The sequence below is a fragment of the Myotis daubentonii genome, chromosome 4, assembly GCF_963259705.1.
Source record: "Myotis daubentonii chromosome 4, mMyoDau2.1, whole genome shotgun sequence".
Lineage (NCBI taxonomy): Eukaryota > Metazoa > Chordata > Mammalia > Chiroptera > Vespertilionidae > Myotis > Myotis daubentonii.
Genome location: NC_081843.1, coordinates 33,040,720 through 33,064,584, shown reverse-complemented (window position 1 = coordinate 33,064,584; position 23,865 = coordinate 33,040,720). Strand labels below are relative to the sequence as shown.

At 46.2% G+C, this 23,865-nt stretch overlaps 1 protein-coding gene and 1 pseudogene across 1 annotated transcript; both read right to left on the bottom strand.

The window, feature by feature from the left end:
* Positions 1 to 698: 698 nt before the first annotated feature.
* RFC2 (replication factor C subunit 2) lies at positions 699 to 23,658 on the bottom strand. Its single transcript, XM_059693441.1, has 11 exons — positions 23,501 to 23,658; positions 21,083 to 21,152; positions 16,602 to 16,643; positions 16,209 to 16,315; positions 12,753 to 12,854; positions 11,421 to 11,521; positions 6,425 to 6,582; positions 5,922 to 5,987; positions 4,447 to 4,527; positions 2,889 to 3,002; positions 699 to 1,534 (listed from the first exon to the last, which is right to left on the bottom strand). The coding sequence occupies exons 1-11, from the start codon at positions 23,605 to 23,607 to the stop codon at positions 1,424 to 1,426; spliced, it is 1,059 nt and encodes a 352-aa protein (XP_059549424.1). The 5' UTR covers positions 23,608 to 23,658; the 3' UTR covers positions 699 to 1,423.
* Positions 21,505 to 21,605, bottom strand: LOC132233907 (U6 spliceosomal RNA; annotated as a pseudogene).
* Positions 23,659 to 23,865: the final 207 nt, after the last annotated feature.

Sequence of the window (23,865 nt, the reverse complement as noted above, 5' to 3'; positions counted from 1 at the left end):
TTCATTATTTTTTTCTCTAAATTGAAAACCAAACCCAAAAGCCAGTAATCAGAGCCTTTTCCGTGTCCCTTCAGTGTCACTACCCAACACTGTGGGCCGGGCAAGTGACTGCACAGCCTGGGAGGACGGCAGTAAGTGCAAGTGCAGCAGGCCCCCGCCTCCTGCGTCCTCCTGCTCCAGAGGGTCAGGCTGGATGGAGCGCGAGCCGTTTGAACCGAGCCTGGCAGGGAGAGAGCAGACGGGCTCACCCAACTGTCCCAGCAATACGTGCAGCACGGGCACACACGGCCGCACTGCTGTGGCCCTTCGTCAGGGACACCACAGGCAGGAAGAGCCAGCATGTCACACAAGCGTTTTTAATCAAAGCCTTTCACGAGTCCGCTAACCACAGGATGAGTGACTCCCATCCCCTCCCGTAACACCATTCTAGCCCTGGCCGGTGTGGCTGTCGGTGGGAGCGCTGTCCTGTGCACTGAAGGGTCACGGATTTGATTCCGTCAGGGCACAGTGGATTCGATCCCTGGTTGGGGTACGTACAGGAGGCTACTAATCGATGTTTCTCTCTCTCCCTTCCTTTCTCTCCAAAATCAATTAAACAAACACACAAACAATGCTATTCTAAAATGGCATCTGGGATTTGCTTCAGAACAATCCGAGTGGGGCGGCAGGAATACAGAGGAAACGAGATAGGCCATGTGTTGGTGTAACTGCTAAGATGGTGATGAGTATGTGAATATCATTCAATGTTATGTACAATTGGTATTTTTCATAATTAAAAAAATAGTATCTTACAAAAAAAGCAATTCCACAGGTTAATATAAAGTTTACTGGGAAATGCCAAATCAACAAGGACTGTACAGACAAGGTGACCTGGCAGTCTCCATGCGCCAAGCCTGCACCATTTTCCTCAGCGACACCTTCAGTCCTTTCGAAAGAGCTCATGGCCCCAAGCTGTTGAGTAGTTTTTCTAAATGGTCAGTAAATTACAACAAACCCTGCCCTCACCCCGTGGAACTGACCTCCAGAAAAATTGAGATTCGCTTGTCCCGTCTGTCATCTAAATCACCTTTTCTACTTGTAGGATGCAAGAAGCACGCAGACAGGAAGCTGGCTTTCTTTGCAGACTTGCCCTGCCACATCACTGCTGATCAATTGTACAGTTTTATTAGCTAAAATGCCAACACACACCCAGGTGGGTGCCGTGCCCTGGACATTCTCTGCGGCCTTTCCCCCGTCACCACATCTCAGAGCCTGGGGCTGAATGCAAACACGCTGGAGATGTGTGTAGAAGCATGGGGAAGGCCACGGCATGTTACTAAAAGGCGAGTCCCACTGCCAGCCTGGGCAGCATTCTCCCCAGAGCAGAAGGCTGTGAGTCCCGACTGTCAGGGACTCTTGTCACCCCATCAATGAGTTCTCCACTCTAACTGGCCACCGGGGCCATTGTCTTCTGACACAGCCTGGCCAGGAGCCCTGCCATCTGCAGAAGAGAGTTCACACCTTCGGCTATCTTCATATGAGTGTATCCAATTTCCTGAAAAACAAATAAAATTTAAATCTGGTTAGTAAGTGAGGGATAGATTTATTTTTTTTAAATCTGTACTAATGGTTTACTCAAAATTGATGCAATGAATTCTAACTCCAACTAGAAAATGAACTCTAAGTTGTCATGCATTATGTTTAATTAAAGTTCAATTTATTTCCTAAAAGGATATTGGTATTTTTTTGTAAGATACTGTTAAGAAAATAAAAAAGGCAATATTAAAATATTTATATAACACATACCTGAATATACATAAAGAACACTCAAAACTAAGTAAAGAGCCCTAGCTGGTTTGGCTCAGTGGATAGAACACTGGCACACAGACTGAAGGGTCCTGGGTTCGATTCTGGTCAAGGGCACGTACCTTGGTCACAGAAGGCAACCAATCGATGTGTATCTCTCACATCAATGTTTCTCTGTCTCTCCCTCTCCCTTCCACTCTAAAAATCAATGGAAAAATATCGCTGGGTGAGGATAAAAAAAACAAACAAAACTCAGCAATGAGAAAACAAATTCAATTAAAAACGGGAGATTTGAACAGATACTTCATCAACGATTGGGGATGGAAAATAAGCACATGAAAAAGTGCTTGACATCATTAGCCACTGGGAAATGCAAATGAAAGCCTCTACAAGCCTACGGCAGTGACTAAAAATCCAACTGAGCATTCCAAGTGCTGGCTGGGATGTGGATCAGCTGAAATGCTCATCACTGTTGCCAGGATGCAACATGCTACAGCCACTCTGGAAAAGTTTGGCAGTTCCTTATCAAGTTAAACTTAGACTTACCATTCGACCAAGCAACCGCACCTCCATACAATGGGATACTACTCAGCAAACATATGAATAAATACAAAATACATTCAGCTAAGTGAAAAAGCCAGGCTCAAAAGACTATGTTTCTGCTTGCTTCCATCTGTATCATATTCTGGAAAATTCTGTCCCCCAAAGAGAAAGCAGATCAGTGGTTTCCAGGTGACAGAGGAAAGGGACACGTAAAGTTGGGGGATTAGAGTTGTGTTTACACGACTGAATGATTTTGTTCACAGAATGCACCTAAGAGGCTGAATTTTCCTCTATGTAAATCATACCTCAATTAATCTGATCTTAAAGATGAATAAACACACAAATCTCTAACGAGAGTCATTGTAAGGAACAGTAGGTCCCTGACTGGTAGATTGGGCTTAAACAGACTCCCAGCCCCAGGACAAGCAGCCGCCCGCCTCCATCAGAGCTGGGGACACTTTCTGAGCATCTTTCTGATGCCAGGCCTGTAAGTGAAACAAAGAGAACCACAGCGTGGCCAGAATCCTTGAGGAGAGAGGCATGGCTATACACTTACTGACCTTAATAAACTCCAGTTTCAAGTATTCTGCCATTTGGAAGGTTTTACACACTCGAAAAATGTTGCCAATGATGTCTTCTGGTGAGTAGCCAAGATGCCACAGGTGAGCGAGAATCTATACAAAAGAGAACATGCTGAGGCTGCTGAACTCCGTACATGACAAGGATACTCGGGAAACGAGGTTAAAGCCACACAAATCTCAGGCTGGTCACTTTGCTCATCCTAGAAAACCCAAGCGATTCTGAGAATCAGCTGAGCACCATGGAGCTGGTGGGCCACGCCCTACACATCACGTGGGGATAATTTGACTGATTTTTCCAGCACAGATAATATTGCAGATTTTTTAAATGTATTGCAATGTCTACTACTGTCCCCGAGCCTCTTAAGCACTTTGATAGCCATACCAGTATACCCCAGAGCAAAAGCAGAACCCTGTCAGGGTGGGGAATGTCCGGCCTGCAGGCCGTTTAAGGCCCACGAAATCATTTGGTCTGGCCCTGCCACGGCAGTAGGGGTGAGCTAATTGTTTGAGCAGATATAGCAGGCTACTTTTTAAGTTGATAATTCTGTATGGCCCCCGAATGATGTTATAAATACCCAAATGGACCTCGGCAGAACAAAGGCTCCCCACCCCTGTAGTGTCCGCTACGCTTTCCCTAGCTACAGAGTCCTAACCCACCCCCTGCAGGAGCAGCCCCGAACATCCTGACCAGGGCAGGGATTAGAGCAGTGGTCTTGGCCTCCTGCCTTCTCACCACCCCCACTCCACTCTACCTGGACTGCAGGGTCTGGAATCACTTGTTTTTGCCTTTGCTTCGGCACCTGGGGTAAATTCAGGGGTTCAGGGGGCAGGGAAGCTCTGTGTGCCTGAATCTGAAGGCTTCCTTCAGGCCCACTCGGTGACCCAATCGGTACCTGGGTCTCCGCCTCAGTCTCCCTGCCTTGCACTCATTTCACATTAGTTCTAACCCTAACCCTAAACTCAGTCAACTTCCAGCCTGATTTAGTGGGAGCAGGGAAACTGGCTGTGGTCAGTCCAATGGCCTCAGATCTCACCACGGCCACTCATGTGATTCCAGCATCACCTGAACCACACGGTGCCCACTGGAACCTGCTCACAGACTCTACAATCAGGCCCAACCCCCCTGGGTTCTCCTCTCCTGGCCGACTGGGGACTGCTGGGCCCAGGATGCTCACTCCCGTGATCCTCGGGAGGATGGAGGGGAAACCTCCCCTAACAGAGAAAGACGGCGTCATGGCAAAGTAAGGAGTTAGGCTGGTCTTCCCTCATGCTCGGTGAGCAAATCCCTGATGCAGAGAATGTAACTATAGTACAAAGACATGATTTTGAATTCCAGGTCTCCTACTTTTAAACAGTTGATATAGAGAACGGAATTTAGCCTGTCATGGTTTTCTCATCTGTAGGGTGGACCAACTCCTAGCATCATTGTAAGAATTCAGGGGAGGGATGCACGTAAGCCCCCAGCACAGGGAACTCCCTCAGCCCTGCTCAGGAAAGGAAGGTCCCTCTGGACTCAGGGGAGGCGGACGAAGCAGACCTTGTAGGCTTCGTCGATATTGGCATTCACACAGTGCTGGATCATCTCCTTCACCAGCAGCGGGTGCGGCTCGTCGCAGACCTGACCAAACCGAAAAGAAGGTGAGTCAGCGCTGAGGGACCATCTGGGGAGGACCCTGACACACCAGCTTCTGCGCGATGTAACCAACCTCTGAAATTTTTTTTCTCTCATTGAATTCTCCAGCAACAGAACCAGGTTGAGGAAAGGCCTTCGCCATCAAACAGGTCACCAAATAAAAAGAATATGATGTCAACTTACTGTAGTGAGGAAGGCTTCTGACACCAATTCTGTTACCAATTTCTCCAGCAGAAGATGAATTAACAAGGGCCACGGAAGAATCTCCACGCAGGGGCAGCTTTAAAGCCGCTATAAGTCACATCTCAGAGCCCTGGGATGATCACTTGCCCAGAACCACTTAGAACTCACTAAGACTTGGGAGGTCTCCTGGGCCGGTCTCCCACTGGAATCGCAACTGTCTTTCCCGGGACAGGGTCCCAGCCTCTCGTCACCTGAGCAGCCGCCTGTTGAGCCGGTGCAGCTCTCCCTGAGCCCAGAGGCTGCCCCTGCCACTCCCTCCACTGGCCTTGGAGCCCACCCTCTAGCGCAGGTCAACATTAAATCTAAACGACAGCCTTCGATATCTCCAGGCAGTGCCTACCCCTGCCCTTGGCCTGCTCTTCCCAGGCCAACGAACTCCCTCAGGATCCTGGTTTGCAGGCCTCGATGCTTTGCTCCAGGAGGAAATGAGAGCTTAACTGTCACAACAGGTGACCAAGCAAGCTCCCCCCAGGGCCCTTGAAAATACCTCACTGCCCAGGTCGAGGCAGAGGCTTTTAGCACAGCTCTCTACCCACAATCCAGCCCTACCCAATTTCACCCCCAAATGAGGGGGAATCAGACTGGGCTGTTGGATGTGGCCATCAGTTTTCAGAAGAATTCCCCGAAGGAAAATCCTGTCCTGTGGGAATGAGAATCTTCTGGCTTGACCTTGAGGAGCTCCGATACCCACACCAGGACAGGAAGTGCGGAGGGGAAGTCTCCAGTGGGAGCCAGGCCTGCAGAGGGGGAAGCGCTGGGCTCCCTCCTGGCCCCCAGCGGCTGGATGGTCTCGGACAGGCTGCCTGGGCCTGTTTCCTCGGCCACAAAATGCTGACGAGAGCGCGTGTGCAGGGGTGCTGTGCAGACCAGAGCACCCGGAAAGCACCAGCCTGAGGCAGCAGTGGCAGCACTTGCATGGATCACACCCTGATGGCATCCCAAAGTCCCTCCAACTCTCCAGTGAGGGAGTCAGGGGGACACACGGGAGGCAGAGCAAGCCCCCCGGCTCCGAGGGTGAGCCCCAGCGGCAGCACCGTGTCCATCCCCTTCCTTCCAGCACCTCCCGCCTCCACTCCACTGGCCCCGCAGATAGATACAGTTTCTGTAGACTGTGATGCCCCAGCCAGCTTTTGTACCTTGAACACATTCTCACTGTTAATGAAGCCGAATCCTGAGAAAGTAGACTGCAAGTTGTTCAACGCCTGTTGAGGAGCAAAAACAACCGGGGTGATTTTCTGTCTCAGCCCTCTCCCACCTCTTTAGCTGAGCACCCTCCTTGCAAGCCTGCTCTCAATCAGCCCAAGGCCCCATCAGAGTGTGGGCCAACACTCCCCACTCCGGCTCTCAATCAGCCCAAGGCCCCATCAGAGTGTTGGTCAACACTCCCCACTCCGGCTCTCAATCAGCCCAAGGCCCCATCAGTGTGTGGGCCAACACTCCCCACTCCGGCTCTCAATCAGCCCAAGGCCCCATCAGAGTGTTGGTCAACACTCCCCACTCCGGCTCTCAATCAGCCCAAGGCCCCATCAGTGTGTGGGCCAACACTCCCCACTCTGCGCAGCCATCACTTCCTTCTCCCCCTAAAGTAAGGGCGTGGCAAGCCCAGGAGGTCCACGCCTCCGGGCGGCGCCGCACACACCTGCCGCATGTCTCCCTGGGCGGTGAAGATAACGGCTTCAAGACCATCGTCGGTGTACGGCACATTCTCCTTCTCGATCACGTTCATTAACCTGGTGAGGACCTGGGCATCGGTCAGCTTTGTGTAGCGGAGGACTGCGCAGCGGGACTGAATGGGCTCTGAATGAGACAGGAAGAGGGTGAGGCTCCCGGCCCAGGATGGCATCGCCCTGCTGGTCCTGTAGCTACTCGGAAGCAGCTGCACAACCTGCACAGCCCAGCCACGCCGGCACCACTCTCTACCCAGCAGGCGCTCACCAGTGACTCGGTATTTAGGACTAAATTTCAAAATATTAACCAATAAGCAACAAGAGAGGCCTAAGCCAGTACTGCCTGGGATGTCCGTGGCTGGCCACGGCTCCCAGAAGGGAAAGAAGACCCTTTAACATAGAGACACCCACATGCCACAGCCCGCAGTGAGCCAGTGCTGGCCCAGGTGGCCCCAAATCACTGTGTGTGCTGGGTGGGTCATGGCTTGCTGTTGGGGAGCCCCTCCCCTATCCAAGCATGAGCTCCCAAGGGCAGGGACAGAGCCGCACACAGATCCGTAGCCTCCACTGTACCTCGTGCAGAGTAGATGCTGTGCACACATCTGTCAGGTGGATGAGACTTCAAAGAGCAGCTTTCCTAAGAGTTAGTCCACCTCAACTTATCTCAGCAATTTTCAACCTGTTTCATGTCCTGGCACACATAAACTAATACTAAAGTTCTGCGGCACACCAAAAATATATTTTTTTGCTGCTCTGACCAAAAAAAAAAAAGGTATAATTCTGCTTCATTCACACCAGATGGTTACTGTTGTGTTGGCTGTTGTCACTTTTAAAAATGTTTTTATTGATTTTTCAGAGAAAGAGAGGAAGGGCCACTGGAGAACCAAGATGGCGGCATAGGTTAACGCCGGAGTTTGCTGCTTTGAACAACTACTTCAAAAGTGAAACTAAAACACGGAACGGACATCACCCAGAACCACAGGAACGCTGGCTGAGTGGAAGTCCTACAACTAGGAGGAAAGAGAAACGCACACGGACACTCAGAGGAGGCGCAGTGCTGAAGTCAAATTCTGAGGTGCGGAGTGCGCGGAGTGGGCTGGCGGCGGAGGGCGCGGTTGGCGTTTTCAATCGGGAGGGAGTCGCAGACTCTGAGCTCCAGATCCGGGCGAGTCTTTAGGGACCCAGACTCAAACGGGAGAAGCGGGACTGTCTGGCTTCGGTCAGAGCGAGTGCAGCTTTCTCTCTGAGCTTTGCAGCGGGTGCTGGGACTCAGAGAGGCAGAGCCCCTGGGGACAGGACTGAGAGCCGCCATAACTGCTCTCTCCGGCCCACCCTGTTGATCCTGTGCGACCCGCCCTGCCCAAGCCCTGCCCAGAGGCATTTGCCGGATAGCCTCAGGCAAAGGCTAGATTAGCACCTCCCTAGAGGACAGAAGTTCTCCCACTGCTGACACAGCTGATTCTCATAGCCACTTGGCCTGGAGGTCAAACCCTCCCTGGAATTAGCTACAACAATCAAGATTTATCTATAAGACTGTGAACAAAGACCACTAGGGGGTGCACCAAGGAAGCATAACAAAATGCGGAGACAAAGAAACAGGACAAAATTGTCAATGGAAGAAATAGAGTTCAGAACCACACTTTTAAGGTCTCTCAAGAACTGTTTAGAAGCTGCCGATAAACTTAATGAGATCTACACGAAAACTAATAAGACCCTCGATCTTATATTGGGGAACCAACTAGAAATTAAGCACACACGGACTGAAATAACGAATATTATACAGACGCCCGACAGCAGACCAGAGGAGCGCAAGAATCAAGTCAATGATTTGAAATGCGAGGAAGCAAAAAACACCCAACGGGAAAAGCAAAATGAAAAAAGAATCCAAAAATGCGAGGATAGTGTAAGGAGCCTCTGGGACAGCTTCAAGCGTACCAACATCAGAATTATAGGGGTGCCAGAAGATGAGAGAGACCAAGATAGTGAAAACCTATTTGAAGAAATAATGACAGAAAACTTCCCCCACCTGGTGAAAAAAATAGACTTACAGGTCCAAGAAGCGCAGAGAACCCCAAACAAAAGGAATCCAAAGAGGACCACACCAAGACACATCATAATTAAAATGCCAAGAGCAAAAGACAAAGAGAAAATCCTAAAAGCAGCAAGAGAAAGAAACTCAGTTACCTACAAGGGAATACCCATACGACTGTCAGCTGATTTCTCAACAGAAACTTTGCAGGCCAGAAGGGAGTGGCAAGAAATATTCAAAGTGATGAATACCAAGAACCTACAACCAAGATTACTTTATCCAGCAAAGCTATCATTCAGAATTGAAGGTCAGATAAAGAGCTTCACAGATAAGGAAAAGCTAAAGGAGTTCATCACCACCAAACCAGGATTATATGAAATGCTGAAAGGTATCCTTTAAGAAGAGGAAGAGGAAGAAAAAGGTAAAGATACAAATTATGAACAACAAATATGCATCTATCAACAAGTGAATCTAAGAATCAAGTGAATAAATAATCTGATGAACAGAATGAACTGTTGATTATAATAGAATCAGGGACATAGAAAGGGAATGGACTGACTATTCTTGGGGGGGGGAAGGGGTGTGGGAGATGTGGGAAGAGACTGGACAAAAATCGTGCACCTATGGATGAGGACAGTGGGTGGGGAGTGAGGGCGGAGGGTGGGGCGGGAACTGGGAGGAGGGGAGTTATGGGGGGGAAGAAAAAGGGAACAAATGTAATAATCTGAACAATAAAGATTTAATTAAAAAAAAAAAAAAAAGAAAAGAAAGAGAGGAAGGGAGATAGAGAGACAGAAACATCAGTGAGAGAGGAACACTGATCGGCGGCCTTCTGCACACCCCCTACTGGGGGATCGAGCCCGCAATCCGGACATACGCCCTGAACAGACATCTAACCAGCAACCTCTTGGTGCATGAGTCAACACCCAACCACTGAGCCACAGCAGCTGGGCTGTCATTTTTTTATTTGACAATCGAGGGAAAGAGGTCAGTGTCCCTGACTAACTAGGTATTGCATGTTTTAAAAAGTCTTACACACCAGGTGAAAACTGCTGACTCATCTGAAAGCGGGAAGCCTCACAATGAACCGTATTAGCATATCTGATTTATCAGCACAGACAAGAGAAAGATCAATTAGGAACAGGAATACACATTTTAAGGCAATTAGTATTCTAACTCCAATAGAAGTTTCCTCTAGTCCATTTTGTCTTTTGAGACGTTCCAAAAGCTGAAGCCATAGAACTTAAATACATGTCAGAATAAGGCGGCGGCGCCTTCCTCGATGTACACCTATCTCTTAACGCACGGCCCCAGGAATCAAAGTGAGACTGGGCTATTCAGTTTCACAAGTTAGCTCTGCAGCAATTTGGTCATAAGCCATTTCCTCTAATGCTGAGAAATAAATTCCTTTAGAGATCTCTTTTGATTGCTATATCTCTTTAAAAATTAAAGTTAATCCAAATGCTGTACGTATCACAAAAATTACTTTCATAAAAAGCGAAAGCCAGAGCTGCCTCCACCAACACGTGCAGTTTCAGATCATACAGCCCTGAGCAAAACGCACCGGGGAGGCCTCTAAACATAACAGTGCCCCGCCCTCATAGATGCCCACGGCTAAGGAGAGAAGCGCCATACACACCCATCAGTCAAAACTTTCTGCAGTTTTCTCCATCACACCACTGATGTCTTGAAGGTAGAGAATGTTTCTCATTAAACTTTGTATGCCCTGCATTAGTGGTACCCGCCACCTACTGAGACCAGAGTAAATGCTTATTGAGTGAAGAGCTGAATAAATTAATAAACAAATAATGACTATCCTGATAGGGTAAAAGGACATAAAGGATTCCTGGTAACACAAAGAGCCCACCAACTTTGTGGGGGCATCATGACTGATAACCAGTTTGTTTGCAACAGTGCACAGTGGCCCCGGGGGAGGGGGGGCCTGTAGGGGAGCAAAGAGAAGGGAGAGTCAGATGGCTGAGCTCACATAGGATGGGGTTAGCAGGGCGGATGTGAGGCAAGGACAGCGGGGGAAAAAAGAGCTGTGAGAAATGGTGAGAGACAGAGAAAGCTGGACTGCGCCCGAAGTCTGCATCAGAACGGGAAGGATGTGAGCCCTGACTGGCTGTGGGTACGTACAGGGGTGCAGGTTCGATCCCCAGCCCCCAGTCTGAACAAGTGTGAGAGGCAACCAAATGTGTCTCTCTCACACTGATATCCCCCCCTCCTCTCTCTCTCTCTCTCTCTCTCTCTCTCTCTCTCTCTCTCTCTCTCTCCATACTCCTCCGTTCCATGCTCCATTCTCTCTAAAAAAAAAATCAATGGGAAAAATATCCTGGGGTGAGGATTAACAAAACAGTAAGAAAAAGAGAAGGATGTGAAACCACCAGGAAGTTGAGATGCTGAAAGGGGGAGAGGGGATAAAACTGTGAGGAAACAAATTGACGGAGGGGGGACTGGAAGAACACATGCCAGGTCAGAGAGAAGACTAGCATGTAAGGTTTCACAGGTGAAGCAATTCCTGGCAATAACCAAGTCCGGTGTGCAGACGCAGTGCATGTGCAGTGCTCAGGCCCACGGAAAGTGCAGGAACATGTCTGGAGAGTGGCAGTGACTATGACACTGTGCACAGGATATCAAAATGTCACGTGTGCTTGTGATGGTGCAAGAGGCAGAAAGATGTGGGGTGCCAATCTCAGCTCCTCCACCTGCTTTGTGACCTTGGGCAAATTACTAAACCTCTCTGAGCTCCAGTTTTCTCATCTCTAATGTGGAGCTGATAATACCTCTGCAAATAGTTATATAAGAGTAAATGAAAAAGTTGATTACATGGCATAGTGCTTGGCTCACGTCAGGCAATCAAAAAGCCCCTACTCTTCTGTTGCTAAAGAGCCAAAGGAGGACCATGTAGACCGCAGACACCCAGAGCTGACCCTCACCTATGATTTTATCTGAAGCATTGCAAGCAAGAGCAAAGCGAGTCGTTTTGGAGTAGATTTCCATGGTTCTCCTCAAGGCTTGCTGGGCTCCATCAGTCATGCTGAGAAGAAAAATATGAGTGCAGTTGGCAACTGCGACCGGAGGCCCTCGGGACACAAATCCCTCCCTAGAGACTGGGAACCCTGACCTCCTCACTGGGCATGCTCAGCCTCTCCTCGTGAGCCTGTTGGGTCTTCCACAGGCAGGTGCCCGTGGGCATGGAGCAGAGGCTCTGCGGCCAGGCTGCCTGGCCCACCTGAAGCTCTTTCATCTGCTAGTTTTGGGACCACAGGTACATTATCTGAGCCTCAGTGTCCTCACCTATAAGGAGATAATGATACTGTCTACGCCAGTGGGTTGTTGATGACAATTAAATGAGATAATAACATTACCTGGGATAAGGTAATGCTTACATATAAGTGCTCGATAAATGTTGGCTATTATTGCTATAATGTTACAGTAAAATAGGTTAAGGTGTAGCAAACTATGTACTATAACATGGCAATTACAACGTTCCAAGCAAGATTATAATAATGTGGAGCACTGCTTTTTATATTAAAAGGAAAAAACAGGACACAAAAATTACATATATTGCCGAAACCGGTTTGGCTCAGTGGATAGAGCGTCGGTCTGCGGACTGAAAGGTCCCAGGTTCGATTCCGGTCAAGGGCATGTATCTGGGTTGCGGGCATATCCCTAGTAGGAGATGTGCAGGAGGCAGCTGATCGATGTTTCTCTCTCATCGATGTTTCTAACTCTCTATCTCTCTCCCTTCCTCTCTGTAAAAAATCAATAAAATATATTTAAAAAAAAAAATTACATATATTATGATCTCAACTATGTAAAAATATATAATGTAGAAAAAGAAAATAAAGCAAGATATTAACAATATTTTCTAAATTTTCTTCAAAGAATATGAGTTACTTTTTTAAAAATGTCATTTAAAACTTTTAATTTAGACCGGTAATGGCTAACATTGTGAATGTACTAAATGTCACCGAATTATACACTAAAATGGTAAATTTTATGTTATGTGTATTTCACAACAATAAAAGAAACATTTAAATTATTCATCATGTAAGTGATGCTGGAACAAACATATTAGCTGACTGTCTTAGACAAATGTTTGTAAGTTAATTAAGATGACTTTAGGGCTCAGGCTCCTATTAAATTGCTTTTGAAGATAAGCAAATAGACCACAAAAGTGCAAAGGCAAAGCTTTTTCTCTGGATTTAATAAAGCCAGATAAGAGACTTAGAGATCAAGGTCAAATGTCTGGCAAAGCACTCCACCTGTCTGCTTCATCCAGGATGATGATCTTATGTCGTCCTTTGGGAAGGGTGACTTTCTGCTGGGCGAACATTTTGATTTTGTTTCTCACAACATCAATGCCCCTGAAACAACAAGCCAGAAGTTAACTGTCACCTTCTGAGACAAAATCCGTTACCTTCATGGGAACTTTAACCCTCAGACATCATCATGGACCCAATTTTAGTTTTTAAGTTTCCTTTTTGAACAATTCTATTTTCAAGAATTGAAATTTCATTACTTTTATTCCTTTTTGGAGGTTTTCAGAACAAAGAAAAAGTTTACTACTTATAATGAGATTCATTTTATCTTGTAATAACCATATGGGTCCACTGAATTATTTTACAATCTCAGATATATTTTAAAGTCTTAGTGTTCTTATTCTTCCTGTATCTTAAAACTGTTCGGTATTTCATCATCCTAGTAATTATTTCATCATTACTCATCAATTATTCCCAACTATGTTAAAAATAACTAAAATAATAAGAAAATGAAAGAATGATGGAATTGCCTAAAAGAATAAAGCAATAGTGAAAGAAAAATACTATTACTATTGTCTCATACTTCATTTTTTGGAGAGAGTGTCTCTCCCTTTCCCTTCATTCTCTCTAAAATTCAATGGAAAAATATCCTTGGGTGAAGATTAACAAAAACAAAGTAAATGGATTAAGTAACATTAAAGAGATTATAAGAAAAATATATTCCAAATTTTGTTAGTTGTATAATGGTTATGTTTAAATTATTAACACCTAAGAAATTGGGTGAAGGGTACATATAATATGCTGTAGTATTTTAGATTTTTTTACATGTATGAGATTATGAAAAATCTCCTAATTGCTTCTAGCATAATTTATTAAATTGTGCTAAAATTTACAAGGGTTCAATTAAAAAATATCTTAATTCTAAATGATATAATAGAAAATATATAATAGTGCAGTTATAAGCACTTATCTGAAAATAAAAATTTAAAGACGTGAATTTAAAGAAGGGATTAGCCAAAGAAAATATATGCACAACCCATGGACACAGACAACAGTATGGTGATGGCCAGAGAGAAGTGGGGGGCAAGAGCTGGGTAGAGGGGGCAAAAGGGGGGAAACAGGGACATCCTATATAATAATAATAATAAAAGGTTAATATGCACATTGACTGAACGGCAGAATGTCTGGTTGCTATGATGCACACTGGCCAACAGGGGGCAGATGCTCAATGCAGGAGCTGTCCCCTGGTGGTCAGTGCACTTCCATGTGGGGAGTGCCACTTAGCCAGAAGCTGGCTCATGGCTGGCCAGTGCAGAGGTGGTGGCAGGAGCCTCTCCCACCTCCGTGGCAGCACTAAGAATGTCCAACTAACGGTTTAGGCCCGATCCCTTGGGGGCCTAAGCCTTTAGTCGGACATCCCTGGAGGGCTCCCTGGCTACCAGAAGGATGTCTGACTGGAAGCTTAGGCCTGATCCCCTGGGGAGTGGGCCTAAGTAGACAGGTGGACATCCCCCAAGGGGTCCTGGACTGTGAATGGGCGCAGGCCGGGCTGAGGGACCCCCGGCCCCCGAGTGCACAAATTATTGTGCACCGGGCCTCTAGTATAGTCAATAATACTGTACAGTGTCAGATGGTGACTAGACTTACCATGGAGATCACTCCATTAGGTGTATACATGTTAAATAAGGACAAACACTAAATATATTTTCATCTGGCTAGTCACTCAACAGGAAGGACTTCATTCCCCAATATCCTATGATATGAATTTGGGCCTTCTGTTTTGATAAAAGAACATATGACAGCACTCTTTCATCTTTTATGTTTGTATACCAACATTTACAGGGTACAGTTTTTAAGTGATCAAAAGCTGAAGGCTGGTTTGTATACAAAGGTGATATAGAAATGCAAAAAAGTCATTGTATTGATCATTCAAATAGGTTTTTATAAACCTAAAATTAAAAATATCTTGCAATTATGGGCTATTCTTTCCTCAACAAAATTATGAGTCACTAAAGTTTTCAAAAACAATGAGTTTGATGATGTAAGTGTGAGAAGAGGTAGTAAGAATCAGCATTGACAAAATGGATTGATTACAGGCTCATTCATGACAGCTGAAGAGCCGTTAGTTGCATCCCAAGAACATTGCCTGTTTCAAGTCTACATAGATCTTCAAAATTAGGACAATATTAAAGAGCTGAGATCTGCATCCTCAAGGAATAACCAAAGATAGACTTTGCAGACTTTTTATTTAACAAGTCCTCATTTCATAATCCTCTATTTCATGTCTGAAAAGTAAACCAGCACTTCATACCATTAGGATGGCTACTAACAACAGCAAACCAAAAAATGTGTCGGCGAGCATGTGGAGAAATTGGAACCCTGAACACTGTTGGTGGGAATGTAAAAGGGTACAGCTACTATGAAAAACAGCATGGAGGTCCCCCCCAAATTAAACACAGAATTACCAAGTATAATCTATCAATTCTAAGTATATATCCAAAAGAATTAAAAGCAGGGTCTTAAAGAGATATTTATACACTCATGTCATAGCAGCATTTTCATAATTCACAAATGTCCAAAAGATGAAAGAAGCCCAAGCATCCATCAGCGGATGAATGAATAAGCAAACCGTGGTGGTCTGTCCTTACAAAGGGATATTATTCAGGCTTAAAAAGGAAAGAGTCTGACAGATGCTAGAGTTTGGCTCCTTGGGCGAATCGTGAGGACATATGCTAAGTGAAATAAGCCAGCCACAGAAAGACAAATACTGTATGAAACCACTTAGATGAGGCATCTACAATAAAATCAAGTTCATAGATACAGAAAGTAGAATGGTGGTTGCCAGGGGCAGAGGGAGGGGGATGGTACAGAGTTTTAGTTCTGGAAGACAAAAAAGTTCTGGAGATCATCGGCTACACAACAGTGTGAATATATTTAACCCTACTGAACTGTGCACTTAAAAATGAGTAAGCTGGCCCTGGCCTGGCGCTCAATTGGTTGGAGCGTCACCCCATACAACAAATGGCTGCGGATTGATTCCCATTCAGGGCACACACCTAGGTTGCGGGCTCAATCCCCAGTCAGGGTGCATATAAGAGGCAACCAATCGATGTTTCTCTCTCATAGCGATGTTTTTCTCTCTCTCAAAATCAATGAAAATATGGGGGAGGATTAAAAATAAAATGAGCAAGGTGGTAAATTTTATATTGTGTATTTTACCACAATTAAAAATAATATTTAAAATTTCCATTAACAAAGTTAAGCCATCAAGTCTAGTGCCTATGATGCCACCTTGATGAGCCAGCAATTCCCATTCTATTTCACTGGGAAGGATTAAAGGAAAACACAAAGCTGGCTAGGCAAGCTCCACATACAACACAGAATGGAAAAAAGGCCATTTCTATAACAATTCACAATGCAAAACACTTGCTGCCCTTCAGTCCTAACTCCCAGACGTACCTGTCATTTGAGGCATTGAGTTCCAAAACAGCATCCTTGAGAGCTGGGCCCAGAAGGGCTCGTGCCAAACACAGGATGCTTGTAGTTTTGCCAGTTCCTGGGGGGCCCTAGGAATGAGATCTCCAATGAGTGCTCGAGCCAGCAGAATGAACTTACCATAGCTCCTGATGGACGTTCACCACTTTTCACACTCACCTCCCCCTCGAGCCCTCCACCCCAACCCACAAGCCTCCCGACCAATTTTGGGGAAATGTTTCCCTTTGCAGAGGGCAATGTCAGGGCTCTGCTGGTAACTGGCCTCTCTGAGGAGGAGGTCTGCGCACAAGAAAGCACTCAAGAGGGAAGTGAAAATGAGACTTCAAGACATCACCAGGGCCAGGACTGAGTACTCACAGCAATGATAATATTGGGCACATTCCCTTCTCGAGCAAAGACCTGAAAGAAGAAATGTTCATTAAAACGTTCATTAACCTATAAACCATAAGAAGCCAAGCCTCCCCAGCCACATAGGCCTGTGTAGTAAACATGGCTACAAATTTCTCCAAATGGATGCCCCATGGAACACTCACCTCAGCACATTCTAAACCGAATTCGTCATTTCCCCCTACAAACCTGAGGCCCCACCCACATTTCCCCTTCCATGGACTGTCAATGCCATCAACACTACCACCCAAGCCAGGAACCTGGAGGTCACTGTCACCGTTAACAGGGCCTTCCTCCTCACCCCACACAGCACCTTAATTACAAAGATCCAGTCATTCCTAGTCTCTCTGTCGCTCATCACCCCAACCCATTTCCCACGGTAACCACAGCTAATTTTCTCACACACACATTTAATGAAAACATTTTTATCTGATTGAAACCCTTGTATGACTCTTTACTGCTCTCATCATGAAGCCCAAACTCTTTTTATTTCCTATTTATTTACTTATTTATTTTTATTGAATTTATTGGGCTGACATTGGTTAACAAAATTATATAGGTTTCAGGTGTTCAATTCTAAAATACTTCACCTGTATACTATTCTGTTCATCACCCCGAGTCAGGTCTCCTTCAATCACCATTCATCCCCTATGCTCTCTCCTACCTCCTCCTCCCCTCCGGTAATTACCATGCTGTCGTCTGTGTCTATGTTTTGGTTTTGTCTGTTTGTTTGCTTAATCCTTTCACATTTATAATTTCATTCATATGTGGAATCTCATGGACAAAATAAACCAAGAAACGAAATAGAAACAGACCCACAGAGAACAAACTGACAGCTGTCAGAGAGGAGGTGCGTTGTGGGGCTGGGAGGACAAAGGTGAAGGGAGCTGGGGATTTTCCGATGTAAATTAAGGCGTGACTAGGCTGGCTTCATAAGGCCCCAATTCTCAAACATGGCTCATGAGGCCCTGCCCAATCTGGATCCTGTCCATGTCATGGGCTCATGTCTCACACACCCCAATACATCTACAGCCCTGTTATCAGGAGCTCATGGACCAGAAGCATCAGCATCCCCTAGGAGTGTGTTAGAAATGCAGAATCTGGCCTCACCTCCAGAACTACTGCCCCAGAATCTGCATTTTAACAAAAGCCCCAGGCAATACACATGCCCATTAATGTCTGGAAAGCACTACTCCAATCAGATGGCATCCCACCCAAGAACAAGCCAAGCTTTCTCACCTCAGGGCCTTTGCACATGCTATTCTTGCTACCTCTTCTCTCTCACTCCTCCCCTCTAAGTCTGGCTAACTCCCACTCAAACTTTGGTCTCACTTCTTCCACTTGGGAATAAAGATATTGTGGGGGTTAACTCTTCCCATGTGCTCCCTCAGCACCCTGTCCTCCTCTAGCAGAGTGCTTATCACATGGCCTGCTGACTTGAATGCTACTCCATTAGACTAAAAATCTTACTTGGGCAGGAATAATATCTATTTATATCAATAGTTCCTAACACTGCACCATAGCTGTCCCAGAAAACATACTCAAATATTTGTAAAATGAATGCATTCGTAAAATAAATAAATACCTTGTTAGCTATTATAGTGTAAGCACAGATTACTACAGAGATTGTCTTTGTCATGACTCAATTAGTTGGGCTTCTAGATTCTGCCTAAAGATGGCTTGGAATTCAAAGCTTGCTTTACTGCTAAACATTTCTGCCTGCCCATTTTGAAGCCAGCAGCCTTGTCACTTAGTCCCTCTAGGCAGAGGTTGGCAAACTATGGTGGGAGGGGCATGAGGGGAGTGGACGTAATCTAGCTTGAGGCCTGTTTTTGTGATGCCCCTAGCTAAGAATGGCTTTCACATTTTTAAAGGATTGTTGAAAAAATAAACAGAGTACTTGTCAAATATAGTTATACTAGTGGCCTGGTGCACAAATTCATGCACATTGAAAGTAAATTAATTAGAAGAAATATTTTAATATCGCTATTTGCCCTTTCTCTATTATAATAGAAGTGTCAACCAAATTCACGATGACAGATCGAAACACACACGTGCGAATGGTGCCAGCGAGAGCTTTATATGTATAAATTTGCTTAATTAGACCTGCTTTCTGATTTAGCTAAACTTTTTCCAGTCCAGTGAAGCACACCAACTTCTCTTTCAGGTAATTGTCAGCAATACAGCAGTAAATATCAACATGAAGCACATTATTATTGTAGATCACACAGGGAGAACAAAGGGTAAAATATTTAACTGCAGCAGTGTTTGACTATATTCTGCACAGTGAGAAAACCTTAAGTGACTTTCAAGGTCCACCATTTCTTACTTCTTTTCAGTAGGGTCAAGTTTCTAAGCTTTCTAAATCTCCGTTTCCTGGCTAATGAAAAGAAAATAGGACTCTACCGAGTCTCCTATCTACCTACTCCAGGACTTCTGTGAGGATCAAATGAGATGAGGCACGGAAAAACACTTCACAGACATTTGGTTACAGTGTGAAATGTTTGCACCCGGCTATGAAGCAAGTCATGTTCCTGGGCTGAAGAAACTCCAAGGAGGCTAGTTGCTACGGAGAGGAAGCCGGGCGTTGCTCCATGACATCGTTACCACAGCAACGGTTTCTGGGCTGGGCTGGGCTGGGCTGGGCGATGGGCCGCATTTTGTGCCATGGGGTCTCGGCAGCATTGGCTGCAATTTGGTGGGCTGTTGCTCCAGGGTGTTTTGAAAATAAACTATGAATGTTTCCTGTATAATATATGAATGTTTCTGATAAGAAATTCTAAATAGTTAAGAGTACCTGTTGAAAAGATACCAAATAATGGTTTAACTGGACAACCTTAAAATTAGCATAGAGAACAATCCTATGTTATATTTTAGTGATTCAACAAGATTGAGAGATTATATAGTGAGATTATAACATTCTTGTCTAGTTTATTCTGTCTGGTTACAAATCTTTTTTTTTTTTTTTAAATATATTTTATTGATTTTTTACAGAGAGGAAGGGAGAGAGATAGAGAGTTAGAAACATCGATGAGAGAGAAACATTGACCAGCTACCTCCTGCACATCTCCCACTGGGGATGTGCCCGCAACCCAGGTACATGCCCTTGCCCGGAATCGAACCTGGGACCCTTCAGTCCGCAGGCCGATGCTCTATCCACTGAGCCAAACCGGTTTCGGCTACAAATCTTTTTTAATTTCAATAAAAACATGCATCTTAAATGGGAAAAACAAAACAAAAACAAAAAATGGTCCGTGGTGCGGTTTCTCTGTAAATGGCCAGTGTGTGTCACGGCAGCTCCTGCATTGAGCGTCTGCCCCCTGGTGGTCAGTGAGTGTCATAGCAATCAGTTGGACACAGGATATTCACCGTTTATACTATACTAGGGGCCCGGTGCACGAAGATTCGTGCACGGAGGGGGGGGGGGGGCGGGGGGGTGTCCCTCAGCCCGACCTGCACCCTCTCCAATCTGGGAGCCCTCAGGGGAGCCCTCTCCAATCCGGGAGTTTCTGTCTGTCTTTGCAATCATATGAGCGAATTGTCTGAGACCCCCAACCCAGTTTGGTTTGTTGCTCACAGAATAAGAGAGGCATTTTTTTTTTCTTTGCTTCATTGGTGGAGATTTCCTGGAAGTTTTAGGATATCTTCCCTTTAATTTTTCCTAGACACTCTGATTTTACTTATGTCTCTCACCTTTGCTTTCCCTCCATCCCCCACCGCAACAGTAACTTGCTCCAGGCTCACTTTGCTCTAGTGTCCAGGAGATCCGTCTGCCACCAGAACTACAATTCCCAGCATTCTTGGTGCTCCCTACGCTCTGGGTGTCCACTTCCGGTCCTGGGGCTGCCATCAGAACTACTATTCCCAGAATTCCTGGTGTTCCCCCGTGCTGGATCCCCCAAGCTGCTGGCTCTCCCGCTTCTGCTCTCTGCCTGGCGCCTGTATATGCAAATTAACCCACCATCTTTGTTGGGTTAATCTGCATATTCACTCCTGATTGGCTGGTGAGTGTAGCAAAGGGACAGTCAATTTACATGTTTCTTTTATTATTTAGGATACTATAGATATTTGCAAAAAGCCTATGGTATCTATTAAATTGCCTTTACAGAAAGTTTGCCAACCTTGCTCTTGTCTGATAACGCCTCTTCAATAAGCCAGCCCTTCAAACATCTGAAGTTACCCACCACCTATAGGCATCCCCAAACTGAATGTCTCCTACTCCCTCAATGCTTCTGGATCCGTGGCTTACCCCCATCCCCCACCTTGGCTGTCTTGCTCCAAATGCCGTGAGCTTTTTATCAAGGCACAATGTGGTATAAGTTCATATATATATATATATATATATATGTATGTATGTATATGTATATGTGTGTATATATGTATATATGTGTGTGTGTGTATATATATATATATATATATATATATAAATTAAAAAAAAAAAAAACACCCACCTCCAGCCGGCTCACAGTGTCTTCATTCCCAACTACTTCATTCAACTTCACTGGTCTATATTTCTCAACCCTGTTTTTAAGAAAATGCATAAAGATGTTGACATAGCTATTTTCATGCTACACAAAAGGAAGCATTAAAGAGCAGCAATCCTCAGCTTTGTCAGGTGATATACATTAAAAAAAAAATACATCAATTGGTGGCAGGTTTTAAATTTAAGGGGTGCCCAAGTGCCATTTCAAAAGTTAAGTGCATGAGAATTACACACCAGAAGCTCCGAACCCACCACAGCACAGAAATACCCGTTGTTGCTGGAGAAGGGCCAGAGCGGCCATCTGGGCCAAGGTGATCCTGTGAGCAACAGTCTGCCCGTCACAACAGAGATCCAGCACACACAGCACTGACATCATTTTTTTTTCTTTTTAAAAACACTTCACGAATTTGTGTGTCACCCTTGCGCATGGGCCATGCTAATCTTCTCTGTATGGTTCCAATTTTTAGTATATGTGCTGCTGAAGTGAGCACAGCACTGACATCATTTGATCTGACAGATATGGATGTAACTGAGCCTCCTCATGCCTTCCCTGGCAGTTTCTACAGACTTGACAAGCCGCACAGCAGGGCTGGCTAGACAGAAACCACAGGCCTATCTTGTGACCCTATTAGGCTATGTGGAGGGGACAGGCTAGTGGCCTAGTCAGACCAATACTTCTCTCTTGATTTTTAGAGAGGAAGGGAGAGGGACAGAGATAGAAACATAGATGAGAAACATCATTGATTGGCTGCCTCCTGCACGCCCCCACCTCCCTTCCCAGGGGCTGGGGGGAATCGAGCTTGTAAACTGGGTATATACCCTGACTGGGAATTGAACCAGTGATCTCTAGGTTCATGGGTCAACACTCAATCACTGAGCCACACTGGCCGGGCAATGCTTCTCTTTTAAATGAATAAGCAAACTATGCTAGAGAGAAAGTGACTTTCTTCGGTGAGAATAGAAGTGGAAGATATACAATGATTTAACCATCAGGACTTCCTCAGTCCTTTACAACACTCCCTGATTATGCAGGTACCAGCTGTGCTCCAGAAACAGCTGCATGCAAAGAAGCTTGATTGTCACATACTACAGTAAACAGTTCCCCTCCAAGACCAGCAGATAAAGCATGCTTGTTCCTGTTCATTTATTCTTCAGACTCAGTCCCTTCCAGGTGCCAAGCACTGTGAAAGGAGGTAGAGATCTCAAGGGGAGGAAAGCAGAAGATACAGAGATAAGCAAGACATGGTGATTGCTCTGAAGGGCTTTCCAAATGGCAGGGAGATAAGAGCTTAGCAAGTCCCACTACCGTGCTAGACTTGTTACAGAAACCAAGGGCTGCGGAAGCTGAGGGAATCACCACCTGGGAATGTTAGGAGCCGAAATTTGTGCTGGACTGTAAACAAGGCAAAGATGCTCTTCTTTCAGGGCCTTCATAGCTGCTCCATCTACCTGCAAGGTTTCTCCAGTCACAGGCCTTCCTCCTCCCTGAGTTCAGGTCTTTGCTCAAATGTCATCTCACCAGAGGCCTGCCCCGAACACCACAGCTATTTACTCCACAGCACTTGCTTTTTTACTTTGTCTTTCTCTATCAAATGTAAGCTCCCTGAGAGCCGAGTTTGTTTTGTACACTCAAGTATCCTAGGCATGTAGTGTTGTGCATGAAAAATATGCCAGCCACATGGGTAATTTTAAACTTCCTGGTAGTCACATTACGAAAGGCAAAACAGATGAAGTTAATTTTACTAATATTATTTATGAACCTAATATATTAAAAAATGTTGTCATTCTCAACATGTAGCAATGTAAAAATTACTAATGAGTTCTTCTTAATACTAAGTCCTCAAAAGCCAGGCGTATATTGTGCACTTATAGGCCATCTCAATTCTGACTAGCCTCATTTCCAGGGCTCAACAGACTCATGCGGCTAGTGGCTGGGGGCTGCACAGCGCAGCTGTACATATTCCAATACATTATACTGCATCCACTTAGGTATCTGCTCTCATCGAGAAGAGGGGCGGGCCTGGCCAGTGCCTGGGCTGGCTGAGCGTCTTCCTGTGCACAGAAAAGGTTGCCAGTCCATGGAGTCGGGCACTACAGCAAGCAACCAACCGACCAACCAACCGATGTTTCTCTCTCCCCTCCTCTCCCCAAGCAATGTTCTGACCGACACTGCGTTTCCCGGGGGGCAGACCGGCCACCCTCGACCCCGGGTGGGCTAAGCGACCCGTGTCCCTCTCCCTCTTCAAATAATCTCCCAGACACCACCCTGGAGCCCCCAGCTCCGCTCAGGCCCCCGATCTTCCGCCCCTGGGTTCCCCCGGGCACGACCCGCCGCTCGCCCACCGACGCTCCCAGAGCACCCCTGATTTACGGCCTGGGCCCTCACCACGGCAGCTCGTAGTGGCCGGCGCTGCCGGGGGCCTTGCTGGGGCCCGGGGCAGGGTCCTGGGCCCCGTGCTCGGCCGCCCCACTGCAGCTCTCCTCCACCTCCATGTTCCCGCCGCCTCTTCCCGCCGCCCGAGGCCCCGCCCCATGATGTCATCACGCAAGCCCCGCCCCTGGAAACGCGAGGGACGCCGGGCGCGAGCGGAAGCTGTCTGGCCCCTCTTTCCGCGCCTGCGCGGAGGGCACCGGCTCGGAGTTGTGTTGCGCAAGGCCGCGGTTGCTCTGGGAGACCTGGCGTCCGGCCTGGGAGAGAGAGGACAGCGGGACCCGAGCGCTTTGCCTTCCGAGAAAGCGTGTCGCTCCAGG

Excerpts from the sequence above, each read along its gene's own strand:
- RFC2 (XM_059693441.1), bottom strand. The coding sequence starts at position 23,607 with ATGGAGGTGGAGGAGAGCTGCAGTGGGGCGGCCGAGCACGGGGCCCAG. Across the intron at positions 11,522-12,752 it reads ATCCTGGATGAAGCAGACAG|CATGACTGATGGAGCCCAGC; the intron begins GTGGAGTGCTTT and ends TTTTCTTCTCAG. Across the intron at positions 1,535-2,888 it reads TGAAACTGGAGTTTATTAAG|GAAATTGGATACACTCATAT; the intron begins GTCAGTAAGTGT and ends TTTGTTTTTCAG.